This window comes from Microcaecilia unicolor, chromosome 4 (genome assembly GCF_901765095.1).
Source record: "Microcaecilia unicolor chromosome 4, aMicUni1.1, whole genome shotgun sequence".
NCBI classification, from domain to species: Eukaryota; Metazoa; Chordata; class Amphibia; order Gymnophiona; family Siphonopidae; genus Microcaecilia; species Microcaecilia unicolor.
This window is the reverse complement of record NC_044034.1, coordinates 171,174,453-171,187,407: the sequence shown is the minus strand read 5'-3', so window position 1 is coordinate 171,187,407 and position 12,955 is coordinate 171,174,453. Positions and strand designations below refer to the sequence as shown.

General features: G+C 43.7%; 1 protein-coding gene across 2 annotated transcripts in view; it reads left to right on the top strand.

Annotated features, from left to right (window-relative positions):
• ARNTL (aryl hydrocarbon receptor nuclear translocator like) overlaps positions 1-12,955 on the top strand; it is a 120,166-nt gene that overhangs the window by 64,865 nt on the left and 42,346 nt on the right. For both annotated transcript variants that reach the window (XM_030200964.1, XM_030200962.1), the window contains 2 exons: positions 3,847-3,888; positions 6,050-6,207. In XM_030200964.1, the coding sequence (XP_030056824.1) occupies positions 3,847-3,888; positions 6,050-6,207 (200 nt within the window). The remainder of the gene's footprint in view (positions 1-3,846; positions 3,889-6,049; positions 6,208-12,955) is intronic.

Sequence of the window (12,955 nt, the reverse complement as noted above, 5' to 3'; positions counted from 1 at the left end):
AGAATTGGTATTTGGGTCAGGGATGTGCCAAAAATTTATGCGCTCAGCCTCAAGAATCACATCAGTTACATGCACACATGCAGCATTTAGTTGTGGACATCTACACCAGCCATTGATATGGCATTAGTGGCCTTGCCTAAATGTTGGCGCATAAATACTGACTTAGGGCCCCTTTTACTAAGCGGTGGTAAGACCAATGTGGACTTACCGCTAACTAAACAGGAAGTACCGCCGGGCTACTGCAGCAGCCCAGTGGTACTTCCCACCCCTAGCTTGCCGTCATATCTGGCACTACAAAAATATATTATATATTTATAGTGCCAGAGTGTACCCAGCTGTAATCGGGCAGTGCCGCAAGCTTCAATAGGTGGCGGTAAGGGCTCCCCCCTCCTGAAATGGCCACGCAGAATTGCTTTACTTGCCGCTCAACCATTTCCTGCATAGTAGTATTATGTGCATAATCTCTGATATAGAATTCTTGCTTAGTGCACTATATTCTAGACCCTAACTAGATGTATCATATACAAAATTTACCTATATATGAGTATAGCTATAAGTTGCTTTATGGGTCCTGGCTCACTTTCCTCCACACTTGAATTTGACTCAAAATATATAGCAGGAGGTATTTTATATCAGCTGGGAGAGTGAGCAGTTTACAGATAGCCCATTTACCAAGGGCGTAGCCATGGGCGGGACTGGACAGGCCCAGGCCCAGCCACTTCTGCTCGAGGCCCGCCCTAACTAGCCCCAACCCAACATCCCCCGCTACCTTTTCTCCCGCGGCTCCGGCCGTCCGGGAGCGTTGCCTGCCTCAAATTCTGCTCCTCCCCGCCGCTGCCTCGGTCCCTGCAGCATTCTTTTTTTGGCCCGTCGCTGGCAGTGCTGTGATTCACACAGGCAGCTCCGCTCCCCTCTTCCGTGTCCATCTGGCCCTACGTAAACAGGAAGTGCATCAGAGAGGGCCGGATGGGCGTGGCAAAGGGGAGCAGAGCTGCTTGTGTGAATTGCAGTGCTGCCGGCGATGGGCCGAAGAAGAATGCTGCAGGGACCGAGGTAGCGGTAGGGAGGAGCAGAATTTGAGGCAGGCAACGCTCCCGGACCTGGAGCCGCGGGAGAAAAGGCAGCATGGGTGTTGGATTGGGGCAGGATGAATTGGAGGAAGGCAGATGTGCTGGACTTGGGGAGGGGGGGATAGTGCTGCCGGACTTGTGGGAGGAAGGGGATTGGAGGGAAGGGAGAAAGCTGCTGGATGTGGGAGGAAGAGGAGGAGGAGACTGAATGGAAGGGAGAGAGTTGCTGGAGGTGGAAGGAAAAGGAGGAAGGGATCTGGATTGAATCTTCTGGCCAGGGGAGGGAGAGGAAGAAGGGGCTGAAGAGAAGGGAGAGAGCTGCTGGACAAGGGAGGAAGAGGAAGAAGGGACTGGAGGGAAGGGAGAGAGCTGCTGGAGATGAGAGGAAGAGGAGGGGACTGAATGGAAGGGAGAAAGTTGCTGGAGGTGAGAGGAAAAGGAGGAGGGGATCTGGATGGAATCTTCTGGCCAGGGGAGGGAGAGGAGGAAGGGGCTGGAGAGAAGGGAGAGAGCTGCTGGACAAGGGAGGAAGAGGAAGAAGGGACTGGAGGGAAGGGAGAGAGCTGCTGGACTTCAGAGGAAGAGGGGGCTGGAGAGAAGGAAGACAGCTGCTAGACTGGGAGAAAGAGGAGGAGGAGACTGGATGGAAGGGAGAGAACTGCTGGAGGAAGAGGAGGAGGGGATCTGCATGGAAGGGAGAGAGCTGCTGGACTTCAGAGGAAGAGGGGGCTGGAGGGATGGAAGACAGCTGCTAGACTGGGAGAAAGAGGAGGAGGAGACTGGATGGAAGGGAGAGAGCTGCTGGAGGAAGAGGAGGAGGGGATCTGGATAGAAGGGAGAGAGTTGCTGGATGTGGGAGCAAGAGGGGGCTGGAGGGAAGGGAGAGAGCTGCTGGACGTGGGAGGAAGAGGGGGAGGAGAACTGGAGGGAAGGGAGAGAACTGCTGGTACAGCACAAGGAGGTAGGGAAGAGAAATAGAGATACTAGACCAAAGAGATGAAGGAAAAGGGAACAAATACTAAACCTACAGTGTGAGGGAGGAAGGAAGGGCGGGGTGGGTGGGCAGGCAGGGAACCAAGCAACCTAACCAGATGCTGGAAAGGGGAGTGAGTGAGAGGGAGAGAAGCTGGATGGGGTAGGGTCAGAGAGGGTAGAGATATATTGGCACTGGGAACGAAGAGAGGGGAGAAGCTGGACAGAGAAATATAGGGACACAGAGAAAGGGAGATACTAAACATGGAGGAAGATAGAGGTACAGAGATGGAAGAAGATGGATACTGGACATGGAGAGAGAGAGTGGAACTATCAAATGAACATGAGACCTTGGTGAGTGAGTTAAGAGAATGATGTAGAAACCAGAGCCTGGGACCAACATGACTTGAAAAATAAAATGAGCGGACAACAAAAGGTAGAAAAAAGAATTTTATTTTTCTATTTTGTGACTAGAATATGTCAGATTTCAAAAATGTACATCCTGCTAGATATGGCTGGGGCCCAAGGCAGAAATTTGGGAGGGGACACAAAAGCTTATTAATAGGTTGCACCTTCTTCAGCTTCCAGCTGGCCTGGGGTTCTCTCTGGCTAGGGGGCCAAACGCAGTTGCCCTAGTTGTACCTCCCCTAACACTGTCTCTTGCATGTGATTTTGCACAGTATAGGAGAAAATGCATCTCTTTGTATTTCTCTGTGCTGTGCTAAATGCAAGGTCTGGCCTCTTGGGATTTTGATTTAATTTGTTTATGGTTTGTGGTCACTTATTCTGTATTTGGCATTTGTGTTCTGTATGTGTGACCAAAATATTTTAGGGCCTCACTGTAATATTTAGGGCATATTTAAGGGAAGCCTATGTGTGTTGGACCGTGGCTCAGTGGAGGATGAAGAGTGCACCCTCTTATATTTCCCCTAGCTCTCAATGTGGCCTGCAGCCACAGAGGCCAGCACTGCTACAACCATTGAAGTTATTGGGAGTGGGCTAGGTGTGCGGTAGGAGTAGGGGCGTGGGCAGGGCATATCAGGTGGCAGATGTTTCTCTAGTGCCCATCCACCCAACCTGTTGGCCCACCCAAAAATTGCCTTCTGGCTACACCACTGCCATTTACTCACATTATTCTGGGAAGGATGGTGCTATGGAGATCATGATTGTTGAACAGAGGCCAAGAGGCCTGCCATTAACTGGAGGGGGGAGGTGCAAGTTTGCCTAAAGCACCTAATACCTTTTCACCAACTCTGCCTGCTGTTCTAATCACTAGCCTCTGCACAGTGCACACATGGGTTCTAGACATCACACAGGTCCCTTGCTTTGCTCTGTCGTTTGTCCACTGGAGAAACTGTTTTTCTGAATGATGAGATGTAAAATTTTCATTTATTCAGCTTTGCATTTAACAAGTTCTGCTAGTTCTGTCCTTTTGCAATATTTACTCCAGGTGCTATGTGATAGCATACAATTTTAAAATGCAGGCTGCTAAATAAAACCTAAAATAATGCCCCTAAGATTAACCTTTTCAGTTGTATTTATGTTAGTTCGGTATCAAGTATCCCCCCGAAAATCCAGAATTTTTCTTGGACTGATATGAATATAAACATTTCCTTTTATTATGAGGAATTTGGTTATAATCCGTTATCTTCAGCAGTTCCATAAGGTCAATTAGTGTATGATACTGAAATACAGAATAAAAAAAGCACATAACACCATATTGACTGTCAAGAATTAATAATATAATAAACCTATGGAGTTGATTATCTTGTACATAACCAAGTCTTTTTTTTCTTTATTTTAGGTTGGAGCATTCCGACCAACAGGGTAGAATCAAAAATGCTCGGTAAGCACTTGTTTGCCAGTTTTATTAAATATTTTCTGGACTGTGATCATTTCTTTCCAGCATTGGTTAGTCTCCTCAGTATCTGCCTTTTCTTGCATGTACAGAGCTGCCCTGCATTTGGCCTGCACTTGTATTTTTCATGCAGAAACCCTCTTCTATGCTTTAGTTCCATGCATTAACTGGAAAAGTTTTAGACCAAATTGTATAAATAGCGCTGAAAAAAATAACACGCTAAAATGGCACGAAAGTTAGAATATGCTTAGGGCTAGATTCTATATATTGTCAGCAGGCCACCACCTTCAGGCCTTCCTGCAGGTATGAACTCGGCTGACCCTGGAAGGGCCCTTCCCTGGACACAGCACTCCCAGAAGCAGACTCCAAAAATATGCTTAAAACCGCTTTATCCCATCAGCAAGGCCAAGACATTTCCTCTTCCAGACACAGTCCTTGGTTACAACACATATCACCCCTTGTTCCTTCCCCCTGCCGGCCACAGTTTCTGGATACAGTTTAAATCATTCACTGATTCCCCAGCATGGCCTGATTCCTGGACACAGTTTTAAATCACTCACTGTTTCACCAGCATGGCAGTGTTCTGAACACAGTGCAAGTCACTTACTGCTTCCCCAGCATGGCATGACTTCTGGACACAGTTTAAATCACTCACTGCTTCCCCAGCATGGCATGACTTCTGGACACAGTTCAAATCACTCACTGCCTCCCCAGCATGGCCAGGTTCCTGGACACAGTTCAAGTCATGGGCTCATTTCCCCAATCATCTTGGGTTGGATCTCCTCTCCGACCTCTTTCTCCCCCCACCCCCCATTCCATGGGCTCCTCTCCCTTTATGGTCCCCAGCTGGTCCTCTCTCTCCTGATTATTCCTCCTCAGCCAATCCCTCTCCTCTCCCTCAGGAGCCTGGGACTTGTAGTTCCCTTGCTGCTCCCTTTGCTTGCCCCCAGGGCTTTCAAGGGGTTCTTGGAAACTGTAGTCCTCCTCCCTTCTCCGGCTCTTGAGAAACTTATGCTTCCATGGGGGCAAGGCTTCCCAGCCCCTAGGATCCTGGGACTTGTAGTTGGAATCCCAGGTATGAAACCTACCCATCTTGCTCCTCTCCCGGATCCCTTCTTCCCTGACCCTCAGGGGTTCCTCACAATATGGAGCCTGAAATTTCCACACGGAAAAAAAATATGACTAAGCGTATTCTCTAAAGTATGCCTAAATTTTATAGAATAGACTTAAATTTCCGCACGGTATATAGAATATCCAAGTGTGTCTCTACATGACCAGATTCAGTGCGATCATTTATGCCATGTTTTACTTGGTGTAAATCCCGATGCCTAAATTAGGTGCAAAGCAGGTATATTCTATAAAATGCATATATTTTAGGTATGCCTATGCCCCGCCCATGGCCTTGCCCCTTTTTCAACTATGTGACTTAGAATTTACATTCACCACGTTACACTTAGCAAGTTCTGTGCATAAATCTTAATGCCAATTAGTGCTGATAATTGCTTGTTAGGATACAATTGACAGCAATGATTAGCTAGTTAACCAATAAAATTACACGCATTGTTATAGAATACGCTTCAATGTCTACACGGAAATGAAGGTGCGATATATAGAATCCAGCAGTTAGCACCTAATTTTAGACCTTGGTGTAAATCCTTGCATCTAAATTAGGCACAGATCTCCCTTATTCTATAACAGCATGCATAAATTCTAGGAATGCCCCTGATCTGCCCATGACCCTCTCATGGTCTCGCCCTCTTTGGGAGCTGCATTTAAAATTTACGTGCATACGCATGTGACTAAAAATGCATACGTAAATATCAATTAAGGCCAATTAGTGCCAATAATTATTAGCACACAATTATTGGTGCTAATTCTTGTTAATCAAATTGCACGTGGAAATTGGATGCATGCCTAAATTTCATGTCTAACCATATCCAACTGTGCATTGACACTATACAGAATTAATGTTGCTGCTGAAGACTATGATATAATATTATTTCAGTAATGTGGGACTTGCAGTTAATTCTCACTGTAACTGGGCAGACTGAATGGTCCAGGTGGTCTTTCTTGTCATCATCTATTGTCTTGGTATGTTTTTGACTGAATTGATTTATAGTCACCTAAATTAAAACCTTTCATTGGTCAGGGAGGCTCACAGTCAAATTGAAAAGAGACGGAGAGATAAGATGAATAGTTTTATTGATGAATTGGCTTCTTTGGTACCAACGTGCAATGCTATGTCTCGAAAGCTTGATAAGCTAACTGTGCTCAGAATGGCTGTTCAACATATGAAGACATTACGAGGTAAGTTATACATATCTTTAAGTACTTTCCTGAAGATTTGTGGTTACACAGATTAAACTGGATGCTGCTGTTATACTTTGTGATATTCCTTCATTGATTTTCTAAATGTGAAGGGAAATTCTATAACTTGGTACATACACTTGCTTGCCGCTTATACATATTATTGCCAAGAAGATTGACAGTTACAAACATAAGTTCCATAGGCATCATGGGTAATTATAAGAGGGCATAGACCTGGGTGGGCCATGAACGGGGTGCCATGTTACATGCATAACTTCCAGAATACTGTAAGTTATATGTGACGTGCTGTACTTACACACCATCAATTACGCCATGTCAATGGTTGGCATAGCTAATGGTGTGTAAATATTAGGCGCTCCAATTATGGGTTATGCTAGTATTGGTGTTTTGGTGCCAAGATGCCATTATGAACTGTCACTTTTGAAGAGTGATTTTTTTAACAGTTTTTACAAAATTATACAAATTTTCAAAAATTTATTTTTGAATATTTATACTGTATTTCTCTGGAGGATCCCCTACCTACCTAGCTTTCTCTGCTTCTCCCACTATTCCCATTCCTTTGTCTTGCAAGCACTGACATTTATTTATTTATTTATTTATTTATTTATTTGTAGCATTTGTATCCTACATTTTCCCACCTATTTGCAGGCTCAATGTGGCTTACATTTGCCGTAATGGCGGTTGCCATTTCCGGGTAACAGAATTACAAATGGTATTGCATTAAGGAGCATACATACATGGTAACATATATGGAACATATATGGACATGTCTGAATGAAACAAACAGTTTCTGTGTATAATGTAATATATGAAGATTTATTGTTAATAACAATAAATCCCCATATATTACATTATATACAGTGCACACATCATACTGGTATTAGAGTTGAAAGTTAGTAGATACTTCAGAAGAGCCAGTTAAAAGAAGTGATTTTTATACACATCAATTCAGTAGGTGTATATTCTGCCTACCACTGTGCTTTGGCCTTATCTTGTCTTTGCTCTTTTTAGTTTTTTTTTTCTTTCTTTTTAGTTTTTTTTTTCTTTCACGGTTCTCAATAGAGTCTGTCTGCTCAGAACTACAGATCTTGCCTTTTACTAACATACAAACCACTCAGTTCCTATCCCTTCTGTTTTTGAGACCTTTGTGTGTTCTTTGCTTTCTCTGTTGCTGTGTCTGATCATTTTCACCCCTTTTCCATCTGAAGTCTACACCTCCCCTGACACAAATGGCAGGAAAATGGTGTTGGAGCCAGGTTTGTTTGACTTCTTCTCAAAAACTTTAGAGATGCTAGGTCAAGTAGTTTCCTGCTTTTTCCTTGTTGCTTCCAGTCTTACTGAAGATTGAACTCATGACAAACAAGAGAAAAAGCCACAGGAACTGCGCAGTCATGATAGTAGCTAGTAAATAGCTCTCCTCTAAGCAGCAGGAGGAGAGAGATTATCCTGAAGGGCCTTGTTGGTCCAGCATGGAATGTGTCCTTGATTGAATGCCCCTGATACTGGCCCATTGGGATCCTCCAGGGGCATACCTCTCCTTCTGTTGCTCAGGTGATAAGTATACGCTGATTTCTACGTTAGTTTGTCTTCCTTGGCTTCAGCTGCCACTGTGTAGCCTCCACTCCTAAAGGTTTCTAGTGAGCCTCACACTGGTCAAATGTAGACTATAATGGCACTGAAAAGGAAGGGACCCGTAGCCATCCTTTAGAAGGATTAGATCAAAAATGGCCTGATCTCGTTACATTTTTCTATTTGTTTTTAAATGAATGCACATCCCTGCTAAGTTGTTTTGGGTGCTTTTTGTCAGTGTGTTTATGAAGAAAAGGAGTATAGTAGGATGAGTCTGTCTTTGAATTCTCATAATTAGACTAGAAAATAATCTCACTATTTTCAGACCAGACTGCTAATTTTAATGCATCATAAATTTAAATCACTGAAACTTAATGTATTTACTTTATAACCTGTATGTATTGTGTATTTTGTTGCAAATTAATTTCCTGAACTGTATTTATTCTACTGTATTTTAACTTACTATGTTTACTTTAGTGTTACATTAATCTTGTATTAACTGTCTCTGTACTTTAACAAGGCAGGAGGGAAGCTTTGACCAAAATCTTTATGGTTGCACTACCTTTTGACTAGTGTCTTGATCCCTGAAGATTTCTATTTAAAAATATGCTGTATTCTAGTTATTTTTGTGAGGAAAGAAGGACATATTTTCTCCAACACTTCTTGAGTCAAGTTTTCTACAGCACTTTTCTTTTTCCATTGTATGTATGAAGCCAGCCCTATTTGAAAGAGTCAGAGGACCTTGAGCATGCACAATTGGAATCTATAGATTCCCTCTGCTTGCCACACATTTTTCACATATCTAAGAAACATATTATTATTATTATTATTTATTTAGATTTTGCTCACACCTTTTTCAGTAGTAGCACAAGGTGAGTTACATTCAGGTACTCTGGATATTTCTCTGTCCCAGGAGGGCTCACAATCTAAGTTTGTACCTGAGGCAATGTATGTGATGATTCGTTTCATCCATCTGAAGACTTTTGGAGGTTATTTAAAGTGTCTCCATATTTTGAAGCGTATGTATTATTGCACATAAAGGGGCATTTTCGATATGACGTCTAAGTCCGACTTTGGATGTTTTGCTCAAAACGTCCAAGATCTGAATATAAAAAAAAGTCATTTTCAAAAAAGAAAAGCATCTATCTTTTTTATTTTTTTTAATACTGTTTTCAACTAGGTTTTGTGATTTGGACATTTTGTTTTTTGGTCCATTTAAAAAAAAAAAAAGTCTAAGTTCAAAATGCACAAAATCAAGCCATTGGGATGTGGGCGGAGCCAGCATTTTTTGTAGGCTGGTCCCCCAGACATCCCAGGAGATAAATGGGGCACCCTAGGGTGCACTGCAGTGGACTTAAAGAACATGCTCGCACTGTTGCTCCCTTATTTGGTCTGCTAAGCACCCCAAAACCCACTACTCCCAATTGTACACCACTACAGTATTCCTTATGAGTGAAGGGGACACCTATATGTGGGTACAGTGGGTTTCTGGTGAGTTTTGGAGGGCTCACAGTTTCCACTACAAATGTGACAGGTAGAGGCAAATAGGGACCTGAATCCCCCAAAGTGCACTGGACTGACCACTACACTACTCCAGGGACCTGCATGCTGCTCTAATAGACCTGGCTGTAACATCTGAGGCTGTCATAGAGGCTGGGAAGTTGTATTCTTATTTACATTTTTGGGGGGTGGGAGGGGGTCAGTGACCACTGGGGGTGGGTATTGTGGGGTCATCCCTGATTCCCTCCAGTGGTCATCTGGTCATTTAGAGCACCCTTTTGTGCCTTATTTGTTATAAAAACAGGTCTAGCTCAAACCATCTTAGTTTTAGTTGTGGACAGTTTTGTTTTGTTCCATTATGGCTGTAAAATGTCCAAGTCTTAGGAATGCCCAAATCCCACCCTTAACACATCCCCAACACGCCCTCTTGTGTTCAATGCACGTCTGATGGACTTCATAGAAAAACATCTAAAATTTTGTTTTGAAAATATTGATTTGGACTTTTTTGTGAGAAAAACATCCAAATGCTGCTTTATGCCACTTTTTAGATGTTTTTCTCCTTCGAAAATGAGCTCCATAATCTTTCAACTGGGAATTATATGCAAATAAGGAAGACTTGAGAAGAGATCAGAGAGACTTGCTACCTCCTAGTAATAATTTCTTGATAGAAAAACTGCATACAAAGTTTGCAGCTAAGACCTGAGCAACTGCACTGTTAATGCAATCAAGGCCACAACATACCTGCTGCTTTATGGCCCAGCCTCTGACCAGGCTCCTCAGTACTGGGTCAGCTGAGATTGGGCTGACTACCATGCACTCTTCCCTCTAAGCCAGTGATGGCAAACCTTTAAGAGACCACCTTTCAGAGAACGAGTGCCCAAACAGCAACCCCAAATCTAATTATTTATCACAAAGTTCCATTCAACCTCCCCCTCCCTCTCCCCCTCATCCCCCCTCCCTCTTGTCCCCCCTCCCTCTCCCCCTCATCCCCCCTCCCTCTCGTCCCCCTCCCTCTCCCTCTCCCCCTTCCCCCTCGTCCCCCCTCCACCTCCTCCCGAATTCCAGGGTCCACCTCCCTCCCAGTTCAACAGGATCCCCCCTCCCTCTGAGTTCCACAGGGTCCCCTCTCTCTCCCAGTTCCAGGGCCAGGATCCCCCCTCCCCTCTCCCTCCCTCCCAGTTCCAGGGTTGTCGGGGGAGGAACCAGAATGCTGCTCATTCATTGACTCTCTCCTATCAGCATTTTCCTACTACTGTGGTAGCCAATCTTTGTGCCTCACAAACGGAACAGTGTTTAATTTAATCCTGCAGTGCTGTCATAGTGAAAACACACCAGCAACCCTACATGGGGGCTTGTCTGACAAGGAAATCCAATGGCGTCAAAGACAAAAGCCTCCTCTTGCTTTCTCTGCACACAGGCCTATCTAGACGTTGGTTGATATTTAACAGACTCTAACAAAACCTTGCTAAGGACAGAGTTCAGGGCCAGGGAGAAACATAGAGTGGGAAGGATAGGGTATCCTCACAGGTTGTAACTTTGTGCATTGTGCATTCAGGGTTTACATTTGGGTATATCTTGTTACTTAACATATGGTTTAGTTATGTTCTTCTTTATATTATTTCAGTGAAGTTTATTTCATTTATCATTTATAATGATGGTGTTAGAGGGCAATTAGCTCTCATGTTTGTATGCCTGGGTTGGGCTATCCATGGATCATTGGAAAGGTCTATTTTTTGCTTTTATGGCTAGAACTGGGCCTCCTTACCCTTAATAAGCCTACAGGCAAAGGTTTGCAAATGGGGTGAGGTCTGGCCACTCGTATCTACAGCATGGATGGGGCCTCCTTACCCAACAATCATAGGGGGTCCTTTTACTAAGGTGCACTGAAAAATGGGCTGTGCTAGTGTAGACATGAGTTTTGGACGCATGCAGAATCATTTTTCAGCGCACCTGTAAAAAATGCCTTTTTAAAATTTTTGCTGAAAATGGACGTGCGGCAAAATGAAAATTGCAGTGCGTCCATTTTGGGTCTGAGACCTTACCGCCAGCCATTGACCTAGCAGTAAGGTTTCACGCAGTAACTGGGTGGTAATGGTCTATGCATGTAAAATGCCGATTACTGCCTGCACACCAGAAAATAAAAATATTTTCCGGCACACATAGTGGACGTGCATCAAAAATGACATTACCACAAGGGCCAAGCGGTAGCTGGGCAGTAACTCAAAATTGACGCGCGTTGATTCACTTTGGAGAAGAGGAGATGTAAATAGACTATTATTGCAGGCAGAACAGAAGTTCATACCTTTTGGTTTGAACCAAGAAAGTGATCTTTCTATGTTCTTATAAAACTGGTTATACTTAAAATTGTATCTTTACCATATAACAGTATATATTATTTCCTCATGCTTGGTCACAATTGATGTTCTTTTGAAAGTATTCTCTCAGGATTTGAAAAAATATGATGCTAAAGGATTCTTCTTTTACTATACTTCTGATAAACTTAAACCTGATAAGTACATAAGTATTGCCATCAAGCCCAGCATCCTGTTTCCAACAGTGGCCAATCCAGGTCACAAATACCTGGCAAGATCCCCAAAAAAGTACAAAACATTCTATACTGCTTATCCCAGAAATAGTGGATTTTCCCCGTCCATTTACTAAACTAGATCCTGCAGTGCCTTCTAGAGTCTATCTGTTAATGCTGTGGTACAAAGTTTTTAAAACAAAGGGAAAAGACTATGGAGATTAGTTGACAAATTTTGCTTTTTTATATTTTTATTTTGCCTATCACTAACCTACAATTCCTCCTTTAAACCCCAATCTTTAAGTTCTCAAAGCACAAAGCAAAATAGTGTTCACATATCAGAGAAATGTCCTCTGCAACCTATGCAAATATTCTACTTTCCCACACCTTAGTTAGCACCTAATTTAGGTCGCTGGATGTGCTACCTCTCCAGCAACCAAAGAACAGAAAATAACTGTCTTTTAAAACAAGAGTTTTAGGCTAAGTTTCTACCTCTAGAAAAGGTTTCAGTTTAAAACTATGGGAAAAATGCCTATTTCTAGAGAAAATCTCAGTTTAAAACTATGGGAAAAGGGTTGTACACTATCAGGCTTATTTTCGAAAGAGAAGGGCGCCCATCTTTCAACACAAATCGGGAGATGGGTCCTTCTCCCAGAGTCACCCAAATCGGCATAATCAAAAGCTGATTTTGGGCGCCCCCAACTGCTTTCCGTCACAGGGACGACCAAAGTTCCCGGAGGCATGTCAGAGATGTAGCGAAGGTGGGACTTGGGTGTGTCTAACACATGGGTGTCCTCGACCCATAATGGAAAAAGGAAGGGTGTCCCTGACAAGCACTTGGCCGACTTTACTTGGTCCCTTTTTTCTTACGACCAAGCCTCAAAAAGGTGCCCGAACTGACCAGATGACCACCGGATGGAAACAGGGAAGACCTCCCCTTACTCCCCCAATGGTAACTAACCCCTCCCACCCTCAAAAAACAACTTTAAAAATATGTTTTGCCAGCCTCAAATGTCATACTCAGGTCCCTCACAGCAGAATGCAGGTCCCTGGAGCAGTTTTAGTGGGTGCAGTGCACTTAAGGCAGGCGGACCCAGGCCCATCCCCCCCTACCTGTTACACTTGTGGTGGTAA